Source organism: Pseudochaenichthys georgianus, chromosome 1 (genome assembly GCF_902827115.2).
Source record: "Pseudochaenichthys georgianus chromosome 1, fPseGeo1.2, whole genome shotgun sequence".
In the NCBI taxonomy this organism is placed as follows: Eukaryota; Metazoa; Chordata; class Actinopteri; order Perciformes; family Channichthyidae; genus Pseudochaenichthys; species Pseudochaenichthys georgianus.
In genome coordinates, this window is record NC_047503.1 from 41,406,041 (window position 1) to 41,430,476 (window position 24,436).

General features: G+C 41.7%; 1 protein-coding gene across 1 annotated transcript; it reads left to right on the forward strand.

Annotated features, from left to right (window-relative positions):
* Window positions 1–285: 285 nt before the first annotated feature.
* On the forward strand, window positions 286–22,909 carry LOC117449728 (axin-1-like). The gene is made up of 13 exons (XM_034087586.1): window positions 286–460; window positions 2,338–3,031; window positions 4,643–4,836; window positions 5,867–6,013; window positions 8,430–8,564; window positions 10,516–10,612; window positions 11,732–11,869; window positions 12,675–13,068; window positions 14,682–14,847; window positions 15,333–15,509; window positions 16,816–17,118; window positions 18,168–18,320; window positions 19,828–22,909. The coding sequence occupies exons 2-13, from the start codon at window positions 2,408–2,410 to the stop codon at window positions 19,952–19,954; spliced, it is 2,655 nt and encodes an 884-aa protein (XP_033943477.1). The 5' UTR covers window positions 286–460; window positions 2,338–2,407; the 3' UTR covers window positions 19,955–22,909.
* The last annotated feature ends 1,527 nt before the right edge of the window (window positions 22,910–24,436 follow it).

Here is a 24,436-nt window from a genome sequence, read left to right on the forward strand (position 1 = left end):
TTATTGTATATATTTTGAAATGGTGGTGCCATATTGTTGTAATTCTATGTAAACATGGGCAACATTTGGTTTGGAGGAAGTCCATTTCTTCTTTTGAACGTGACATTTTCCTCAAACTAAAATGATATATATATATATATATATAAATATATGTTTTACAATACTTTCACCACTGCCAAACATGTAGCATGGTGACGCGCAGTGTGTGTCGCTTTTGGTAGTTGTAGTTCTACAAACGTACTACAACACCGCACGGCGTCGGCGTGCACGCACGTATTCTCTCGCTCTGTATTATTGCTCAGAAACCCAGCCACCATGGGGAGTTAAGGGGGTTAGTCGACGGGTCATTTTCGTTAATATTTAATACCAGAAAAGCTTTCCATATGCTGCTTTTCGGGGCACACAGTTCGCGCCAGTATCCCCAATGCAGCGGATTACGGGGATCGGGCTTTCAGAGACGGTAGGACGGACACTTTTGTTGGAAAACAAACGGGACGTTAGCTAGCTAAGCTAACAAGCTAACCAAAAACTAGCTAACACACCAAGCTAGCTGGCGCTGCAGCCAGTAGAGTGGAAAACGTGCCCTCGCTTTCTTGTTTTGTTTGATGTTAGATCGGCTGGTTTGTTGGTGTTAATCAGTAGGAAAGTTGCCCTTGCTTTGGTGCGAGTTAACTTGTTATGAATACGTTAACAAAGTACGCTGGTGTTGGGAGTGTTTTTGCTTTGCAGGCCCGTCTTGTGTGGTTGTAGAGTTTGTTTCTGTACCCATCCCCCCACCGTCTTTTTGCAGGCCAAGATGAATGAGATTCCCACTTCAAAGCACTGGCATTGGTGGTGGCATTGCTACAAGGCTAGCTAGCTGTCTTAGCTTGTTAACATTACACTTGACTATTTAGATAAGGATGCCCAGCTATACAAAGTGTTAGCCAGAGGTGGAAGAAGTATTCATATCTTGTACTTAAGTAAAAGTAGAAATACCACAGTGTAGGAATACTATGTTACAAGTAAGAGTCCTGCATTGGCATCCGAATATACTTAAAGTAACCATAATAAAAGTGCTCATTATGCAGTTTGGTCCATTACAGAATAATATCTGTTACATGTTTTGAGTATAGTTATTGGTGTATTACAGTGTTGTAAAAGCTTATAAAAGTGCAGGTAGATGTAATGACTTTGTATACTGCAGGGTAGCTTGTGTATGTTGCTCCAGGTGTAACTGAAGTCTGATTTAAGTGTTGATTTACATATTTAACATCATTGATCCCAATCCGCAAAGCAGAGGTGGAGGAAGTACTCATATATTGTAGTAGAAGTACCAGAGTGTAGGAATACTCTGTTACAAGTAGAATTCCTGCATTCACAATTATACTTAAGTAAAAGTACAAAATATTGGCATCTAAATGTACCAAAAGTAAAATAACTCATTATGCAGATTGGTCCATTTCAGAATAATACATATGATATGTTTTATAAAGATTGATCATGAAAGTGTTCTCAAAGCTGGTGAAGGTGCAGCTAGTTTGAATGACTTTGTAGACTGCAGGGTAGCTGGTGGATTTACTCCAGGTGGAACTAAAGTCTGATTTAAGATTATATTTCACATCATTCATCCAGATCTGCAAAGAAACTAAAGGTATAAAATAAATGTAGTGGAGTAAAAGAACACCACATACTTTGAACTGTAGTCGGGTAGAAGTTTGAAGTGAAATAGTATCTAGTACTAGTATCTCAGTATTGAACTTGAAATTGACAACACAATAATAAAGTGTATTTTGAGTCCTGCTAGTTGCAATTAACTACCGGTATTATTAACACACTGATAATGATGCTATGAGGATAGTAGTGTTGTGAGATGTGTGTGGCTGCAGAAGTCAATACTTGTTGAAAGAAATATCATGTAAACGTGTGTTTGCCGCTGTCAGGCGTATCAAACATCAGGTTTAGTACGACACGTACCTGTCCCAATCGCTGCAGCCATTTGTAACGTTATCTCTTTGTAAGGTGCTGATTAACATTGTTTTTAAATGTGTATGTCTTTTCTTCAATGGACGCTCTTGTCTTTGATCCTACCTTTTAGACTGTTACAGTGTGTGAGTTATTGGTTGGCTGGTTTACGTGTGAAGTTCGCATTTTTGTAGTGAGATTATTTCATATACTTGTTCATAATCTGACGTCTCTGGTAGCTAGTTGTGTTGGTTATTAATAGTGCTTCATATATGTGTGGTCTGACACAATAAAGAGGCTGGGGGTTATCTCTACCATCTTATCTCGATGTGTATATCCTTTGCATCAACGTCCCACTTCAACCACTAACCACTTTTCTCCTTTTTATCACAGGGTGAATTGTTTGCCAGCAAAATCCTTGCGACAGAGGAAGATCTGACCTCTGCTTTGAGCAACCAGAGACATGAGTGTTGTCAGAGAATTACATGGGATTGGGTTCAGGGGTGGCGGGGGGGGCGTGGTGGCCTCTCTGAGCGGCCCGTCCCACTTTACCGAGGATGCTCCGCGACCCCCTGTTCCCGGGGAGGAGGGATCTGATGTGGACCCCCCAGTCCAGTCGGTTAGCACCCGTCCAAACACCCTGTCCCAAACGCTCGGCTACCCCCCGTCATCGTTATCATCTAAAATGGGGGATCAATCGAGTTACACGCCCTCCTCGTCGTCTGCGACCCCGCGGCGCCCGGATCTGGACTTAGGGTACGAACCCGAGGGCTCGGCTTCACCAACTCCTCCGTACCTGAAGTGGGCCGAGTCGCTTCACTCTCTTCTGGACGACCAGGAAGGCATCCAGCTGTTCCGAAACTTCCTGTGTCAGGAAGGGTGTGCGGACCTCCTGGACTTCTGGTTTGCTTGCTCCGGGTTCAGGAAGACGAGCCAGGAGAAGAGGGCAAAGCTGGCCAAGGCCATCTACAGGAAGTACATCGTAGACGGAAGTGGGATCGTCTCCAGGCAGATCAAAGGAGCCACCAAGAGCTTCATCAGAGACTGTGTGGGGAAGCCTCATCCAGACCCCGCCATGTTTGAACAGGTAATAAAAACCCTGATGTCATGTTTTCAGAATACCTTTATCAGTCCAACATTTACATTGTTACAGCAGACAAGAGCCAAAGACAGCTTAATGTCAATTCACCTTTTATTTATTACATTATTTACAAAGTGTGTGTGTGTGTGTGTGTGTGTGTGTGTGTGTGTGTGTGTGTGTGTGTGTGTGTGTGTGTGTGTGTGTGTGTGTGTGTGTGTGTGTGTGTGTGTGTGTGTGTGTGTGTGTGTGTGTGTGTGTGTGTGTGTGTGTGTGTGTGTGTGTGTGTGTGTGTGTGTGTGTGTGTGTGTGTGTGTGTGTGTGTGTGTGTGTGTGTGTGTGTGTGTGTGTGTGTGTGTGTGTGTGTGTGTGTGTGTGTGTGTGTGTGTGTGTGTGTGTGTGTGTGTGTGTGTGGCACAGGATAACACATGACACCCAAAAGTACCAACATTTGCTTGATGGCAGCGCTGTCTGCAGACCTGTGCTGCGAGCATAGCGCTTCTCACTTGTCCTCAGTACACAGCAGGGGACCAGGTGTTTGTGGCTATGAAGCCGTCTTAGTTCAGTTGTACGTTTACTTCTAGGTTTGACCAACTTGATAACACCGGCTGCCTCCTTCATGATGTGTAGTGAGCCTTTGAACAGTGCAACAAATTGTAGAGGGTGTTCTGTATTTGGACAAGAACGTGACCAATTGCATTTTGAAGCATAGAGACGTGTACGTAGTAACTATCCATGAAAGATTATTCACATGGACGGGAAGGTTAATCATGTTTTCCAACAACAGTTGCTGGCTAAATGCTTTGGAAACATCCGGTACTTCCCATTTAAGAGACATTTGAGGCGGCTGGATCTAAAGCGAGACCTGCATCCTTGCAGTCAAAATGCAGTTCTAGTAAATGAGTACATCAAAGGTTCCTCTGCTCTGTTGTGTGGTCATAAAAGGCCGGCAGAGTTTTTCAAGTGTAAAAACCCGGCCAGTACTCAATTTATATGGGTTTTACATAGAAGTTGTTGGTCATAAACTATCAATACTTTTTATAATTGTGGTGTAAAAGAAGTGAAGTGATGACTACCATTAAGTGTAGTGACCACTTGGTTATGAGACCTTCCTCTGGCATTAGCTCAGTAACTGTATCCCTACATGGCCTTTTGTTGAGTGTTGATGTACACACTAACACAAACTGTGTAATAATGCATCACCTGCCCCAAGAGTTAGGTGCCAAAAGTTTAGACGTCAAAATTGAGCTTTTGTAAATACTGCTAGTTTCCAATATAAAGTAATCTTGCTGTTGTTACACCTACATGCTGGTTCTGTGTGTTAACTCTGCGGTGTTAGATCTGGAAATGTGCAATGCGAATGTGATGTTTAAGAAGTTGTTGGAACGCTGGTTATGAAAAACAAAACGGTGATTAGCCGATAACAGAAAAGACTGGTTGGACCTGTGGTTGTTTAGCCGGAAGAATACAAATGTGATGCAGGAGCCAGGTCAAAACCTTGACACTCCATTAACCTTGAGTTTGAGAACAACATGTTTATTGGTGAGAAAATAAATGAAGATATCTCCTCATTTAGTTTTCTACAAGCTCTGATGTGTGACGGCTGCTTGTTTGCTCCAGGCTCAGACGGAGATCCAGGGCGTGATGGAGGAGAACACCTACCCTCTGTTCCTGAAGTCGGACCTGTACCTGGAATACACTCGGACGGGAGGGGAGAGCCCCAAGCCGAACCCCAGCGATCAGAGCCCTTCATCGGGGCCCGCCAAGCCCGTGCCGGGGTACCTGCCCACCCTCGCTGAGGACGAGGAGTGGAGGTGAGATCAAGCACCACTAATGTGTTGTAATGCACAGGATCCATGTCTGGCATGTAGGATCATTCAACAATAAAATATGGCTTCTTTTTTGTTTACATTCAAAGCTTTTATTGACTTTGTTTTGTAGAGATATATCCCTAAATAATCGTCACTTTTAATACTATTTAGTTTGTCAACGTTTTGAGTAAATAAATGTTGTTAAATTTCACTCATACGTTTCATCACCATAGTTACATATCGGCAGCAGTTTAAGCTAATAAGGGAAACAAATGGTAAGGAAATAATACGACTTTTCTTTAGTCTTCTAGAAATATTATACCTTTTTTATATAATCATTTATAAAAGGTCGCTGAAACTGATTTGAATAAATGTCAATTATTAGGGATGCTCCGATCGATCGGCCGAGAGTGATCGGTGAAGGCCGATCAGGAGAGACGATCACATGACGTAAAATACATGACACTTTTCTCTGAGCGCGGCAAAACAAGCTCGCCAACATGGCTTCACCGGTCTGGCAGTATTTGAAGGTGGCCGAAAAAGACAATAAAATACGTGTGTGTGAAGCAGACATCCTGCAGCTCCGCCCGCTGTGACGGACCGGTGAGCGGAGCGAAACACACACTAAGAGTTAGACCTAACACACTTAGCTATTTTATCTACCTCTGGAACAAGCTAAACTGTTTATTCTTCACTGTCGGGTCACTCACTCATTACTGGATCAGCTGCATGAGACGATAATGACAGGCTGAGAGAGAGAGAGGGGGAGAGCCAAAATTCCCGATCGGAGCGTCCCTATCAATTATGTTTATGTTAAAATGCTGCTATACCTCCATGCTAATACAGGTGTGTGCCTCCCTCTGTGTGTTGGAAAGCACACCGTTTTTTGAACATAGTAAAGAAAAATAAATGTCTTCAAGTCTATCAATACATGTTGGACTTTTGCTTCAGTGAAGAAACTGGTCCAATCACTCTCATAATGTGTGAAATGATGATGAATGCTTGACCAATGTCTTTTTCAATGTGGTCTTAGGTGTGGAGGAGGAGGGAGGGAGGATGACGAGGAGGAAGATGAGTGTGAAGACACCCCGGCTGGAAGGCTGACTCAGAGCCTGCTGATGCACACGGCCCCACAGAGATCCTCGAGCAACAGGAGGAGGCCGGACAGCAGGGAGTACAGGTGTGTGTGTGTGTGTGTGTTACCCTAACCATCACATCATCATTTACCATCACAATGTGTTATAATGAAATATTTGTTGATATCCGTATCCATCTTTGAACATGACACAAATATTTTAGTTTTCATTTTATACCAACATGTTTAATGAGCACAGTTTTGCAGTAACTCATTATGGTGCACATTCAATCAGTTCAATTCAGTATTAAAGACACTTTGTTCCTATATATTCACCTATCATAAGAACACAAATCCATAAGTACATTTCACCCTAGGACTCTGTAATTAAAACATTGTTTATCAACTTGAACAGTTAGGTTGTTGCACCTTTATTTAATTAAATATATATATATATATTATATACATATACAGGGGGGGGCAAAAGAGTATTTAGTCAGCCACCAATTGTGCAAGTTCTCCCACTTAAAAAGATGAGAGAGGCCTGTAATTTTCATCCTAGGTACACTTCAACGATGAGAGACAGAATGGGGGGAAAGAATCCAGGAAATCACCTTGTAGGATTTTTAATGAATTAATTGGTAAATTCCTCGGTAACATAAGTATTTGGTCACCTACAAGCAAACAAGATTTCTTGCTCGCACAGACCTGTAACTTCTTCTTTAAGAGCCTCCTCTGTCCTCCACTTGTTAACTGTATTAATGGCACCTGTTTGAACTCGTTATCAGTATAAAAGACACCTGTCCACAACCTCAAACAGTCACACTCCAAACTCCACTATGGCCAAGACCAAAGAGCTGTCAAAGGACACCAGAAACAACATTGTAGACCTGCACCAGGCTGGGAAGACTGAATCTGCAATAGGTAAGCAGCTTGGTGTGAAGAAATCAACTGTGGGAGCAATTATTAGAAAATGGAAGACAAACAAGACCACTGATAATCTCCCTCGATCTGGGGCTCCACGCAAGATCTCAGCCCGTGGGGTCAAAATTATCACAAGAACAGTGAGCAAAAATCCCAGAACCACACGGGGGGACCTAGTCAATGACCTGCAGAGAGCTGGGACGAAAGTAACAAAGGCTACCATCAGTAACACACTACGCCGCCAGGGACTCAAATCCTGCAGTGCCAGACGTGTCCCCATGCTTAAGCCAGTACATGTTCAGGCCCGTCTGAAGTTAGCTAGAGAGCATTTCGATGATCCAGAAGAGGATTGGGAGAATGTCATCTGGTCAGATTAAACCAAAATAGAACTTTTTGGTAAAAACTCAACTAGACGTGTTTGGAGGAGAAAGAATGCTGAGTTGCATCCAAAGAACACCTACTGTGAAACATGGGGGGTGGAAACATCATGCTTTGGGGCTGTTTGTCTGCAAAGGGACCAGGACGACTGATCCGTGTAAAGGAAAGAATGAATGGGGCCATGTATCGTGAGATTTTGAGTGACAACCTCCTTCCATCAGCAAGGGCATTGAAGATGAAACGTGGCTGGGTCTTTCAGCATGACAATGATCCCAAACACACCGCCCGTGCAACGAAGGAGTGGCTTCGTAAGAAGGATTTCAAGGTCCTGGAGTGGCCTAGCCAGTCTCCAGATCTCAACCCCATAGAACATCTTTGGAGGGAGTTGAAAGTCCGTGTTGCCCAGCAACAGCCCCAAAACATCACTACTCTAGAGGAGATCTGCATGGAGGAATGGGCCAAACTACCAGCAACAGTGTGAAAACCTTGTGAAGACTTACAGAAAACGTTTGACCTCTGTCATTGCCAACAAAGGGTATATAACAAAGTATTGAGATGAACCTTTGTTATTGACCAAATACTTATTTTCCACCATATTTTGCAAATGAATTCTTTAAAAAATCAGACAACGTGATTTTCTGGATTTTTTTTTCTTCTCATTTTGTCTCTCATAGTTGAGGTGTACCTAGGATGACAATTACAGGCCTCATCTTTTTAAGTGGGAGAACTTGCACAATTGGTGGCTGACTAAATACTTTTTTGCCCCACTGTATATATAACTGGTTATGAAAGCTTAATCACATGTGTCCTACATGTGATGAGTGATTTTGCTAACTTCTTGGAAGGAAGCCCCCTGGAAAGTGATTATTAAAAAAATTGCAGTGCACCCTGGGAATGTAGTCTGGCCCTAAAAATGTGGAGCTCTACAGGTCTACCCATTTAGATTTCCACGTGTGACTTAAAATACCTCGAACTGTACTTCACAAAATGACCGGGAAGAAGATTATAGCGTGTTGAAAAGCTGAATATTTTCTGATCATTGAAGAAAAACATCCCACTGCTGAGTTAAAAGCAACCAAACAATTATAGATTGTATTCATTGCAAGAAAACCCCTGAGATGTCATCCTCGCTCTACGTGTATTCTTGTCAGCGTGTGCACGGATGTGAACATGTATCAGCCTTTGATGGTGAGCTCACTAACCTCTCCTCTCCTCTCAGGCCGTGCAGGGAGCCGGTGAACCCGTACTACGCTAACATGGGCTACGCTCGCGCTCCAGCCACCAGCGCCAACGACAGCGAGCAGCAGAGCATGTCGAGCGACGCCGACACACTCTCACTGCCCGACAGCAGTGTGTAAGTGCATGCACACAGTCACTAAACTATTGCATACATGTATTATTCACACACCTCTTCATATTACTTCTACTATTTAGAAATATTCATGAACACAGTTAGAACTACATGTATACAATTTTACGTTTTCAGACTGTAAGTGTAAATATGCACCTCGTTGCACTGTCATCGCTTTTACCACTCTTATTTATTTGTGTCTATTTTTTACTGCAGTGAGATTTACCAAAGAAATGTGGTTGTACTTTGTATGATGACAATAAAGATATATTCAATAGTGCCACGGTGACGCGTCCTAAAACCCGGAAGTAAAGTCCTTCCGGTTCCTTCGACAAAAACGCTTTAAAAATAGCTGGAAATCAGGTCTGAGGTTGAGACACATTTAAGAGACGGATCACGTTTTGTTCAGCCGGATACTCTCCACATGTCTACCCTACTTTTATCATTTTCGAATCATAAATCTAGTCGCCAGAAGCAAAATGCTAACGTTATGTTATAAACGAATTACAGCAGGGTCGCTGCGTCAACGTCACGCGACTTAAGATCCATATTCAAAACTACAGATTCTAAATGGTACAAGTTGAAGCGTTTGTTTTAACAGTTGGCAGGAGGCAGGTACTTGCTTTCAAGCTGAACACGGGGAAAACAAACTTAGCGGGAGTGATACGTGTTCGGCGTAATGACGTAAAACGGCCTCGACAACTTCTGTAGTCCTATTCAGCCACTTGGTAACAACCATCGTTTTTCAGACACGTAAACTCTTCAGAAATCACCAGTGGGGCACTGCTGATGTGTTTAATGTCGTAGATAGGGATGGGTACCGAGCCCCGGTATTAAACGGGCCCCGGGGCTGAATTATTAAAGGCCGTGGTATCGTTAAGCTCCGACGTTAACGGTCTTTTTATCGGTACTGGAGACATGTAAAAAATATTTGTATTATTGCTATATTGCAGTTTTAGTGTCACCAACTCTGTTTCTAATATGCAAAAAGCGTGCAAAATGTGTCTTTTTAGTATTTTCGATCTTTTCAATCCAGGCGAGATCTCTCTCCCCCCCGCCTGCTTGCGAGGGGGCGGGGCAGTTTACACACACGCGGCTGCTACATGCATGCATGCAACACACACATGGCGGAAAGAACGCGCTCCGAGGTGTGGTTACACTTTACCCGTCTCGATGTGGACAATGCTCGTTACCAAAAGTGCAATAAGAGTTTAGCATGTAAGGGCGGTAACACGAGCAATGTGTCTAAACATTTATCAAAAGTGCTCCACATCCAGACGGAGAAATGCACCGGGTTCCACTGTCTTTCTAGCAGCTCTGCAGCCCCGTCCACGAGTAACGTTTCCACGTCAGGTGTTATGTATGCTAGCAGCAACACACCGAGTTAACTACATTATACAAACATGGGTTAATGATTTGAGGTAACTGAGTTATTTAGTTTATTAAAGTTTCAGCTATTCTGTTTACAGTTCTGTCATCAGATTATTTATTATGATTTGTTAAAACATTGTTGCTTATTTTGATGTGAAATATTATTTATTTAATTAAAATAAAAAGCAATGCTAATTTTGTTCACAATTTGTTTAGTTAATTTACCTTGTTTTTCTCCAAAAGAACCGATAAGAGTACCGTTAAAAGACCGGACCGATAAGCGGTATCGATAAAAGTAGGCCTACCGTTAAAACCTTAACGATACCCATCCCTAGTCGTAGAACAAAACGTGATCCGTCTCTTCAATGTATTTCAACCACAGACCTGATTTCCAGCTATTCTCCAAAACCCTATGGAGAACTTGCGTTGCTTTTTGTCGAAGGAACCGGAAGTGGTAAAATGCTAACTTACGTCCGGGTTTTAGGACGCGTCACTGTGGCACTCTGTTGAACAGCAACACTGGTTTTCAAATTGAATTGATGGCTTGGGTCTGTGTTTGATAGTCGTTTATCTTTGTGTGCAGAGATGGTATTCCTCCATACAGATATCGGAAGCAGCATCGTAAAGAGATGCATGAAAGTGCCAAAGCCAATGGACGTGTGCCCCTACCTCATATACCTGTGAGTCACACTGACACCACATACACTCATACCTGTCTTCATGTAGCAACAGCAGTAACATTAATACACCTGTTGACCTCATTCATATGTCGGCAAAATGTTTGTTTATCAACGTAAAGCAATATATTTATTCAATAATTAAATCACATTGAGATTGTGTCCTGGCTACAGAGAAAACAGTATGTTATACCAGTAATGAAATGAAACGTACAATAATAAAATGGCAAGGTTTAGCAGCACACAGAAATATTAACGAAATGCCGGAAATATCCTCGGCGCAGATATAAGAAGGAAATAAAAATACAAGCATGTTATAAAACAGCCACACCTTTTTAAATAAATTACCTCTGACCAATTTTTTGTATTTCCCTATTGACATCGGTATGTGGAGTTTCAGTCTCTTTGAAGGCTGTCTCTCCAAGATTAGTCTTTACTGCAGGAACGTGTATGTTAAGAAAGCCAGGCTTGAAAACTGGTTTTATAATTATAACGCCTCAGGCAGAGTCGCCGCAGAAAATACGGCCGTTACTTTTTAAGTAGTCCTTTTTATAGAATAATGGAGAAAAGTGTTTAGTTTGTCTGACGGAGAGGGCAGACATGGCTGTTGCAAAGTTAATTATTATAACTGTCGCAGACAACAAACCGCTGATTATGGATCACCTCGTCAAACATTTTTAACATACTGAGAAAAACAATCTTTTACTTTGTACATCTTTATTAGTAATTTCATGGTTGTTACTATTTTTCCTGCCTAGATAATTGATAATTCACAGAAATGTAATCTTGTTTTACCCTACCGTGTAAAGCAGGGGGGTCAAACTCAAATACACAGTGAGCCAAAATAAAAAATGTGTACTATTCGAGGGCCGGACTGGTTCAATGTTTATTGCAGAACTTATTGAAATGAACTTATTGCACATATTAAACCTGGAACTAACAAAGCTTAAACTATTGCCTATAAAAACAACATTAAACATTAAATAATCAGTTGCATTCATTTCTTATCGCTCCGAGTCATTTCTTATGAGTACATTTTTCCACAGGCCAACAGCAGCTTCAAAAAAACTATTTCCCTCAAAGAAAAAACGATGAACATGTATTTGTTGTGTCTCAATACAGCGCACGTACCGCATGCCAAAGGACATCCACGTCGAGCCGGAGAGGTTTGCAGCGGATCTCATCGGCAGGCTGGAGACGGTTCTCCGAGAGCGAGAGGCTCAGGAACGACTCGAAGAGAGGCTGAAGAGAGTACGACTGGTGAGTGTGTCTGTGTGTGTCTGTCTGTGTGTGTCTGTCTGTGAGTGTGAGTGTGTCCCTGTGTGTGTGTTCCTCGTGATGTGATTCGTCATGCCAGTTACTCACACAGTGTTGGTGGTGTTCTCTCAGAAACACTTTATTATTGTGAGAATCACAGCAAGTCCTTCACAGATATTCTTTTTTTAATGAATGACACTATTCAATCGGTAAATACGGGTGCTGGAAGTCCTTGAAAATGTCTTGACGGTGTGCTTTGATAAAGATGTGCTTTACACTTACAACTCAGATTCAATAGCATGCCACGCCTTTTTAAAAGCCGGTGACTTATTTTGAAAAATGAATGTTTAATTCCCCCTTTAAGCTGTTATTTTATTTTTTATTTTGAAAAACGTTTATTGTGTTAACGAAGTGCAATAGTGTCATGTATACGATGCATACATATGTAGTGGTAGTTTAACACACAAGGTACAAGAAACAAAGTTAGCTGTGGCGGGCAAACAGAAAGAATAGCTCATAAACAAACTAGCCCTCCGTGAATGATCCAATTTCCATCATATAATAGTGTAATAACTGCAGTGTGGATCAAATAAAGCACTCGGGTCTCAAATGAAAAGTGTAATGCCAGATAGTTTCTATATTCCTGTATATTAGTTTGCTAAGGGCATTTCATCGTTGAAAAGTGACATGCCTGAAAAGTGTTGAATTTGACCATTTTAAAAACATTTATGACTTAGATCAGTTTGTTCAGCCCACTTCCCGCAGTCTGTGTATTTTAAGTTCAACACTAATATATTTCTCCCAACAGGAAGAGGAGGGTGACGATGCTGACGTCTCGGTGGCGGCCTCCGTCTCCTCTCACAGTTTACCCCTGCTCCCCCTCCCCTCGTCGGCGTTCCCCCCGCTCTACGGCGCCCGTTACTCGGAGACCACCGCCAACACGGTCGCCACGTACGGCGGCCTGGTTGCCATGGAGGATTCCCTCGACGACGACCCGGAGTCGATCCTGGACGAGCACGTGCAACGCGTGATGAAAACGCCGGGATGTCAGTCGCCGGGGGCAACGAACAGCACCTTAGGAGGAGGGGGCGGTCGACACTCTCCGCCAAAATCTTCCCGTTCACCCGACGGGGGGATCGGACCGCCTCACTGCCCCCCACACAGAGGGGGGGGCCACAGTCTGCCTCCTGCGGGGGTCAAAGGTGAGAAGCGAATCAAAACACAAACGCATTACTTTCCGTGTGACTTTTTTTTTAAACAGTTTTTTTTTTAAACTTTTTACAAATCCTGACATAAGACTTTTCCATTCAAATGACAAATAATAATATGGTAAAACAGAATATGAAATCAAATAAAGTAAAAAATTAAGTAAAACACTTACAAGTTAAAATAAGATCATTATAAAAAAAATATTTTATTAATAATTTGACACAAGAAGTGACATCTTTAGCAGAGCAGGATCGGTTACACGGGGACATTTTCCATAATGTTCTTTTGAAACTCAATTAAGTTAAAACAACCCTTTTCAACTAGCTAGACATCCAGGCATCCTTTAACACCGTTCCACCTTTTGATGAAGGAGTCCATTCTCATTTGTAGACTTTAATGACTTTAAATGCCATTTTCTTAATGTCTTTCATTTTTGAAAAGCACTTGAGTTGCCTGGTGTTGAAAGGTGCTATATAAATAAACTTGCCTTGGACATACTGCTGTTCTCACTGAGTTCCTTATGTGAACTAAAGGCATGGAGAAACCCTGACCAACAATGTGTTACTCCATCTTTATTTTATGTCTTTCACACACTGCTTGTGACACTTAGTCTCAAGCCCAGTGGTTTTCATCTGAAAGCATGCAGCCTCAGATATATGGTCTAAATCGGGGGTGTCAAACTCAATTTCATCACGGGCCACGTAGGATGTATGGTTGCACTCAAAGGGCCGGTTGTAACTTTGAGACTATATCAAAAATACATATATAAATATTGAATATATATAAAATAATGCATTATATTACATTATTGCCTCTGCATTGGATTATTATCTGATAGGGTAATAACTTCATAATTAACTACGTCTGAAACCAGAAATCTAGGGCAAGTAATTGCAAGTCTCTTCACTGAGAATGTCACAAAATCATTGAAAAAGAAAAGCTAAATTCTGGGGGGAAAAGTAAAAAAATAAATAAAAAAGTGACATTTTGAAGGGGAAAAAAGTGGCATAAAAAATGAAAGAAGAGATGCATTGTGGGACATGTAGTTTATGGGCAACGTGTTTCTGTAAATTTCCATGTAACCATATAATAAACATATAATATTCTTTCAGAGCTCTTGTGGGCCACATGAAATTAAGTCGTGGGCCGGATTTGGCCCCCGGGCCTTGAGTTTGACACCCCTGGTCTAAATGGCTTCAAAGTGTCCTAAAACCGCTGGAACGCTGTCGTTTTTAACAACATTTATTCAAACAGGAGGAATAAAGTGCTGTTAGGGGACATTTTCAGCAGTGGAAGAACATGTATTGATACTTAACTGAATGTTTTAAACAGCGGGACAGAGATGGGATTAATACTGTTATTTTTTTTATCCTATTGTGGGATTTGTTGACTGACAATATTACCATCCTTAGACTGAAATATAAAGACCGTGACTTAACGGGAGAGATTCAGGTGTAGAATCATGAATGTTTACATACACAAGTACTCGATTACAATTGTGTTTTCTTTTTATAATGCAGTGTAAAAATGCATTTTTCCAGATGCGTCACTTCATCTTAAACTGCAGCCGTGTTATTGTGTCACTCATGGTCTCACTGTGTCTCAGGTATGCATCACAAGCAGCTGTATCACCACAGAGGGCAGGAGGAGGCTGGCTCTCGCTCTCAGGCGAACCCCATGTGGAACGGAGACCCTGCCAGTCAGTACGCAGGGAGAAGTCGCAACTACGCCGACGGGGCTGGAGCCAGCACGCACGAGGGCATGGGCTACAGGTAAGACCGTCTGTTTAAATGTGCTGACATGTTGCTCTCTGTGCCGTTATAAAGGAGGTGGGGTCTCCAGGAAATCAGCTTGTTAAAGTTGGCTCAAGAATATGAATATGTGTCCTGGTAGAGAACACGGAAACAGACTTGATCTATTTAAGCTGTGGTCTGTAACGATAATACAAACAATGGGGATTATATTAGCATAACAAACAATTGTAATACAACAAACTTTATGCAGTTAGGTAACAAGTCAAACATATCAACAACCAAGTTTCTGCTTGATAACTGCACTCAATTAGGCTTACAAGCTACAGAAATGACTGCCAGAGATTTTAACTTGACACACAAACTCTTATTCTAGTGTACGATCACATATACACACACTCACCCTTATGCACATATGCACAGCAAGCAAACGTATCATTCCACATGTAGGCTTTCTTAGTCTTTTGCTCAGGTGACCTGACTGTATGTGTGGTGTGTCTCTGCAGTAGTAAAGGCAGCACGCTGTCACGGCGAGGCTGTAAGAAGACATCGGAGACGCCGGGCAAAGGAGAGGAGAGCGGGCGAGCGACGGAGGGCCAGCCGCCGATGGAGGATCTGGAGAGGAACCAGAAGATCCTGCAGTGGATGATGGAGGGAGACAGACAGAGGAAGACCTCTCATGGGTGAGGAATTAGGGCCGAGAATCAACAAAGTCAGACCGGAGGACCTTTTATTATACCAGATTAAATTAAGGATTTTGTTACGGATTTCACGATCGACCATTTGCAACTGATGTGTCATGCTTAATGTCTAAGAGATATAAGGAAATCTGTCAAAAAGCGCACTCACACTTCAATTGGGTTCGCCAAAGAACGCTTTGAGCAGCATATATGGAGATATTCTTTAAGTCCCCACACATTTTCCATAAAAACAGGATTCAGGTGACTATTAACCAAGGTGTAAGCATTTTTTATAAGTGTAATAATACATTTTATTTGTCAAGCGCTGTTTCAGTGGTAAAAAATAAATAAATAAAAAGTTTAATTAAAATCGAGTAATGAAAAAACGTTTAGCACAAGGACACAACATTAGTCACTAATGGAAGCAAGTCTGAAAAGGTGAGTTTTGGTCAAGGGGACCTATCATGCAAAATGCACTTTTTTATGTCTTTTATACATCAATGTGTCCCCGGTGTGTCGGGGAACTCACGCAGCGTCAGAAAATAAAACCCTCTCTCTTTTCCTCCGTACCCAAATCTCTAAAAACGGGGAACAACGGAGCTGATCCAGATTTGCGTCCGATATGACGTAATATCTGAAATGTGGACCCACGGCCCAATCAGAAACGTTGCTATCAGAAACAATGCCCGACTGTTTTGGACGTAATATGGTCGGTGTTTACATTAGCATCGCTAACACTCAGAGCTAACCTGCACTGGAGAGCATGTGTGTGAAGAAGCAGGAAGTAAAAAGGAACTCACCTTGTGGTCTAACCGGCAAGAGAGAAAGCCTTTCAGCTCCAAACTGTTTCAGAGAGAATCCTTGATAATCCATGATATGGCGTTTCATCACGGCAGCATTTAGTTTAGACCGTAGCTGCCGGGTCCCGCATGACAATTTATTTTAATCAACATTTTTTTTTAAAAAAGCTTTATACATAAAATCAGCACTTTTGAAACAGGAAGTGAAATAGAGGGATATGAGGCATGGCTAGAATGGGTGATCTGTTTGGTATTTTGAGCAAAACACTTCATAGACATGTTTTTTATATATCTGAGACCTATGCTATTGCCTAAAAATAGCATGATGGGTGACCTTTAAAGGTGGGGAGGTCAGTGCCGTTTCTGATTGGTTGTGGGAGTGAGTTTAGAGGGAGGGGGGGGGACGTCTGTTTAAAACAACAATTTAGTATGTAAATCTGTATCAATCTAAATGTGGGCAAAACGTGTATATTTGTAGCCCTTTGACATTATTCCTGTTGTTCTCCCAGTGGCAGCACCAGCAGCTCGAGAAGGGGGGGTCCCAGCAGCGAGTCGCCGCACCCCACCTCAGTGGAGCGACCCGGAGCCGTGCACCCCTGGGTGTCGGCACAGCTGCGTAACAACCCTTCGTCTTCAGTGTCCCCCACCCTCCCCGGATCATCGTCCACTCAGGTCCAGCCCTCGCACCCCTTCATCCAGGACCCCGCCATGCCCCCCAACCCGGCCCCCAATGCCCTCACCCAGCTGGAAGAGGCTAGGAGGAGACTGGAGGAGGAGAGGAGGAGGAACGCACTACAGCAGGCCAAGCAGAGGTGGGTGTGACGGGGGATTTACCTGTTAACTTGTATATAGACTATTCTGCACAATTTCTATTTATTTTATTTACTTGCACTTTTATCTGTTTCATTGTGTTGCACTGTTGGAGGAGCCTGTGACCGAAGAATTTCATTGTCATAACTACACTGTAGCTATTAGGGATGCCAGCGATTATTCGAATATTCGCTACAGTCTCCATAATCGAATATTATTTTTAAAAATCGATTTTATTTATATATATATAATTATTTGTTTTGTATTTCTTTTTTTTCTTTTTTTCTGGCTTAGTTTCAACCAAAATATATATAAATATATATATATGCTAATAATAGTAATAGTATTAATAATTGTAAATGGTCATTGGTCACACCACCAGTTTGTTTTACTGGGGGAGGGGGGGGGGGTCGGTCGAATAATCGATTATTATTCGCCAGGGCTGCCGAATAATCGATTTTGATCATGGTCAGTTTCTGGCAACCCTAGTAGCTATGCACACATGACGATGAAAGCCTTGAATTAGTGATGCATTGACTATTCGGACACAGGGCGAAACCGGCCGCTTGTTTACACATTTGATATATTTTCTTCTGGGTTAAAAATGTAAACACATGCTTCTGATTGAGGCTATTGGTGCTTCTGCAGACTGTCAAACAATACACATCATGTTGTTATAAGTTACTAAGTAGAAAAGATAGAAAAATGCAACTTTATAATGACTGCATTTTCTGAAGTAAAAATGGGGGAAAAAATGGAATTACTTACTAAGTCAAACAATTAAAAAAACATTATCCCTGTGAACATTGCAAATTTAAAAAGTGAGAAATGGACCTGTAACTGGATGCAATGTGGAATAAAATGCCCATTTTCCAAGAAAGAAAACATTTTAAAATACATGCTGTCAATATAGTTTTTTATAAGAAACACAATCTGAATATGTAGTTTATGCTTAAATACACATTTAAATCTGTGCATCTGTACCCCAAATTCTAAGTGGTCTCTGTGTTGTGTACTTGAGTGTTTCAATACGGATCTCTCCTTCTTCCAGGCATAAATCGTCTGGTAAGCGACAGGTGTGTGAGAACATGACCGTCGCCTACTACTTCTGTGGGGAGCCAATCCCATACCGAACATCCGTCAAAGGCCGCGTGGTGACTCTGGGCCAGTTCAAGGAGCTGCTTACCAAAAAGGGCCATTACAGGTGAGGACATGCATCGATATAAATATGTATAGATTGTGTTAGAACATCACGTTCTTTTCTTTGTCATTTAAATCTGTATTGTCACATTGTACATGGCAATAACATGCTGGTTACAACAACATTACAATCATGTAACAAAAGGCCAGCAAGACAATACAATAAAAGGGATATGTCTTCATGTTATATTCTTGAAGAGACATGTAGCTATTGTTCCAGTCAAATGTCTTTGTTTTGAGTCCATTTCCCCCACTTTCTGTTGAGTCAGTTCTTCCATCAAAAAGGTTTCTTCCACGATTGGTACCCATCGTTGGTGGTGCTTTCCCAATTCTTAGTGATAGCTTTCTTGCTGGATATTAACAGCATTTTGATCACTTGCAATTAGGGATGCTCCGATTTTTCCAATTTCGCCGATACCGATCGAGTGGGCGGGGCCTATGGGGATCTTCCATTTAAAGTGATGATTACAACTCCGTTAATGGGGCTCACTCACTGGAGCTTCCACAAACAACAACCAACATAATTAGTACATTCAAATGAAGTACATTATTCAAGTTTACATTAACTTTGGAGAATAACACGGGAGAAATGAGCGGATAAGTGCTCTCTTTTCCTCTGGCCCCCTCTCTCCCCCTCTCCCGACAGCCCGTCAGTATCCGTCTCATGCAGCTCGCTGATCCAGTAATGAGTGACCCGACAGTGAAGAATAAATATATTTATAACTAGTTTAGCTTGTTCCAGAGGTAGATAATGGCTGTGTGTTAGGTCTAACTCTTAGTGTATGTTTTGCTCCGCTCACCGGTCCGTCACAGCGGGCGGAGCTGCAGGATTTCTGCTTCACACACGCGTTGCTTACCGCTATTTTATTGTCTTTTTCGGACACCTTAAAATACTGCCAGACCGGTGAAGCCATGTTGGCGAGCTTGTTTTGCCGCGCTCAGAGAAAAGTGTCATGTATTTTACGTCATGTGATCGTCTCTCCTGATCGGCCTTCACCGATCACTCTCGGCCGATCGATCGGAGCATCCCTAATAATTGACATTTATTCAAATCAGTTTCAGCGACCTTTTATAAATGATTATATAAAAAAGGTATAATATTTCTAGAAGACTAAAGAAAAGTCGTATTATTTCCTTACCATTTGTTTCCCTTATTAGCTTAAACTGCTGCCGATATGTAACTATGTTGATGAAATGTATGAGTTAAATTTAACAACATTTATTTACTCAAAACGTTGACAAACTAAATAGTATTAAAAGTGACGATTATTTAGGGATATATCTCTACAAAACAAAGTCAATAAAAGTATATGTATTTTACGTCATGCGGTCGGCATTTTTAGAGAGCACCGACCGATCGGAGCATCCCTACTTGCAGTCCTCAGTGAATTTACATAAATAGATTACCAAACAACTTTTAGAAACCTCATACCAGAACATCACGTTTTTTAAATGAACTATTTGTCTCGGTGTTTGGCTCCTAGATACTTAAGCATCTCTGTTCCCTGCAGGTTTTACTTTAAGAAAGTGAGCGACGAGTTTGACTGCGGTGTGGTGTTCGAGGAGGTTCGGGACGATGACGCCATCTTGCCCATCTTCGAGGAGAAGATCATTGGGAAGGTGGAGAAGGTTGACTGAAATGTTGGGAACTGGAAGATGACGCAGAAATCGGTGAAAAAAAAGATCATTGGAAAAAAGGAGATGAGAACATTGGATAGAAATCCAACCGGGAGGAGTGAAAGAAAGTAGAAAGATGGAAGAAGCAACGTGTGACAGAGGGGGGGGGGGGGAAGATGGCGCTGAATGGTAGACGCTCGAGTATTAAGGAGGTCGGTTATTTGTATGGACTATCTGGATGTCGTGCCTGGATCAAACCCACATAGAAGCAAAGACCACATGAAGCAGGAGCTGAGGAAAAAGGAACATAAGTTATTTCACCTGTCTTGTCTCCACTGTGGATATTCGAGGAGCGCTGTTGAAAAAAGAAATCCGACCGGTCTTCCACTGCGATGGATGGAAAACGGGTGAAAGGTGGAAGGAGAGGAGAGAAAGTAGTCTTCCACTTCGGCTCTGGAGGAGTCTAATCCTCCGCAGACCATTACGATGCTGCTACATTACCACGGAAACTCTTCAATCGGTGCTCGGGACGGTAAAGAAAGCAGTTTTTTTTAGTTTCCATTCGGGAGTCTCGCTGCCTTTTCGCTGTCTCTGTTCCTCATCAGCTGGAGACGAGAGGACAGAGGATTTTATTGGAGGAGCCTGCTAAACGTGCTCCTCCTCTCGTTGACTTCATAGCCTCAAAAACGTTCTCACCCTTGATTCCTAGATGTCATGTAGTGACCTCTCACATCCACACAACAACAGTTCTCTACATAACTTGTTTACCAAAGCTACATATTTTTGATAAGACAAGTATCCTAGCTACTTGTGTCATTTTATTTGAATTGTGTATGTACAAGGCAGGTACTATTACTTATAAATGCAGCCTAATTTCGTTATATCGCAAACTTAATGTTGTATTATTGTGTATGTTTTGAAGCTAGTTCATTAGCCATTTCAGGGCAGCCTTTTGTTTGTTTCTCCTCTATGATGCACCCCAGCAGCTCACGTCTGTACTGTTTACCTGTGAGTGTGTACTTCTGTTCTCCTGCGCCATGGGTTTTAATTATAGGCTTTTTCTGTATACACTCTTATGAAACAGAGCTGTGCACACTCCAGTTGTGCCGTCTCTGACCACAGTATCACACCGTCACCACCTCATGTTTTTCTGCTACACTGTACGTAGCTCCGCACTCAGTCTAGCTGCCTGCCTTATGGCCAGTGCCATTACAATCTAGAGTATTCTGAACGTGTTGGCGAGTGTGAAAGCCTGTGCTATGTACGCCTGAACTCAGCCAAAGAGCATTATGCGGTGCGTCCCTTATGCCTCCATGCGTGTGTCTGTGCAGTCCAAGTCCACGAGCATCAAATGTATTTGTTCGCCATGAGCAGAAGGGAGTCTTCTTCCTCTTGCGGATCATCCAACTTTAACCCTTAACACTGAGCTTGACATTTGGGGAACTATATACATTTTTCGCTGAGAGTAAGTTGAGAAAATGTTTATCACTCATGTCTGTATGGCAATTATAAAGCCGCAAATAGCAGTTGGTTAGCTTAGCATAAAGACTCAAACAGATGGGAAAGCTAGTATGTCTTTGTAAATCGAACAGACTAGAGCTGTAACCACATATAATTTATCGATTGATCAATTTGTCTGTACAAATATTTAAAAATAACTTGTTTCTTGTGACCAATCGTTGAAAACGTTTTTAGTTTACTAGGAAATGTTGCCAATAGTAACAGCAAATTTGCTCGAAACTCAAAACATTTCTGCTCACAAATTATGTTCAATCATTACCAAAATACTTTCCCGTTAATTGCTTAATCCGTTCAAAGATGTGAAATAACTAAATGTTATAATTTAACAAGTTGAGCCTTTACGGTGAACGTGGATTCATTCTTTTGGACAGAGCTAAGCTAGCTTTTCCCCTCTGTATCCAGTCTTTATGCTAAGCTAAGCTAAATGGCTGTAGCTTCAGATTGAACACAAACATGGTATCAGTCCAACTCTCAGCTGTGGATTTTCCCAAATGCCAAACTATTCCTACAAACCTCTCCCATGGTTTCAGTCCTGCAGAATATCATAAAGCACCGAGCAGACAGCGCACTGATCTCACACCAGCTGTGTAAGCTGAATGTAATTTGACTTTTAAGACTTTAAAAAAAAAAACGTTTTACCGCCTTGTCCTCAAAGGAAGTCCCCTCATTGGTCGTGTCGGTCCTCGGCGCTGATCTCAAACCGTCAGCCTGTGTTTTGTGTTATCTATGCTGGTAGTTCATTGAATGTGTTCATCAAACAAAATGGTCCTAACGTGCGTCTCGCAGGAATGTCAACGTTTCGGCCCAGTAAGGGAAACATAGGATCTGAAAACACATTTGTCCTCACTTCAGCCCATTATGCCTTCAATATGGAATTTAAAATTTAGATATGCATTTGTTTATAAAAAAAATGTAATTTTAATAATCACCAAGCATGTTCTTTATAAGGAATGTTTTCCTGACGAGTTGAATTATCTATTTTGTTTTAATGTGTATGTGCGACCTGCTTCGGCCCTCTGATATATCTGATCTGTTTCGTTAGAACGCCCAGGGACAGTTGAATGACGAGTTGTTTCTTGTGATTATGATTCGATGGACAAAACAAACAACTGTTGTGTTGTCAATTTGTGTGAAACACAGTGCCTTTATCATGTTATCTTTCAAAAAATATCTTTATTGAACCAATCCATGATTTTTAATGTTTAAGTTTTTATTTTCAGTCAGTCCCGTTGTTTTTTTAGCTGCAACCATGCTTGCTCACTTCTGTTCTAGATCCTCTGCTGTAAATATGTACATTATCATTTCATACGTGTCTTCAGACCCGCACCACAAGTCCACGGTGTTTCTGTTTTTCAAAGGTAAATGCCAAGATGTCACTGTGCTGGTTCCACTTGTACATTTCTTTTAAAAAGGTACTTCATAATAAAGTTGTTGAATAAACACTTCCTATCCTTGCATTTGTCACTGTTCAATTAATTGTCCTTATTTAGAAAATTCCACATGCCTTATAAGCTTTCCTTTTTACCGTGAATAAAGCCAATGACTCCTGCAGTTTATGACTTTTTCACTGCAGATACTTTGACTTTTCAAAGCAGGAAAAGCACATGTTAATGTTTAATGTTACTTATAACATTAAATGCAGCTTTGATCTAATTAAAGTGCTCAATACCAAGACCCTAACACTGAAGCAATACCTATAAAGAGTTCTATATTATCCAGTAAATATAGTGGAGTGGAATCTTTATGTTGCTTTAAAGCAAGGGTGCCAAACTCAATTTCCTCGCGGGCCACACTTTAATGATGGTTGCACTCAAAGAGCCGGTGGTAACTTTAAGACTATATAAATATTAGTGCTGTCAAAATTATCGCGTTAACGGCGGTAATTAATTTTTTGAATTAATTGCGTTAAAATATTTAACGCATTTAACGCATGTGCAGAATGGCCCGCCCCATACATGCCACCAGTGGCAGCATCAGGGTATGGCTGGGGTAGGCTACACCCATACCAAGAAATGGCTTAGCCCCACCATGAAAAATGATGTTAAAGTAAGCAAAATAAAGTCTGCCAACTCGCGCGGAGTAAATTGCACAGACAGCAGTTAGTAAGATTGATTTCAGTAGCCACGGTTTTTGAAAACTTTTGTCACGTAGTGATCATCTTCTCAATAGAACATCTTTGATAACGGCGTGGTGTTGTTGCAGGAAGTCCCGACGGAGAATACTTTTGCTGTAGTTCAGGGCAGAGCCATATAATAGTAATAATATGGCTCTGGTACAGGGGTGCACCGAGCACATAACTGGTACGCAGGTTATGTGCGTAATCTGAAATGCGTACCGTCACTTGTGTCACAAAGCGCATTTGCGTACCGACGTACTTATGAAGCTTTTCCAGAAGGCGGTTAGATCACCGGACGACAGAGTCGGTCTCCGTGTGCACAGACAGGGCTGCTGTTAACGTCGGTCTGTACAACGGAACTGTGCCAAAACTACGCCAACCGGCTGCGGAGGGAGACTCCCCCCTTCACTGGAGAACTGCGCTAAAACAGCTGATCACAACGTTCACACTCTGTGGTCACGAAGTACTCCACTAGCCCCCCCCCCCCCCTCTGTCGACTTTCCATGAATTAAGACCCCACGGTTTGATGATTGATAGGTGTGTGGGTTGTCTTTCATTTTGACATGCAGAAAAATGTTATAATAAACATAGATACTGTATGTTAAATGGATATATCCGCCTTCTTTCATTTATCTTTCCATTCCCACAACAATATACATAAATAAATGGCATATTTTGGACATAGTTCGAATGGTGATTAATCATGATTAATTAATTTTTAAACTGTGATTAATCTGATTAAACATTTTAATCGTTTGACAGCCCTAATAAATATACATAGATAAATATATATAAAGTAATGTATTATTTTACAATATTTCCTCTGCATTGGATTATTATCGGATAGGGTAATAACTTCATAATGA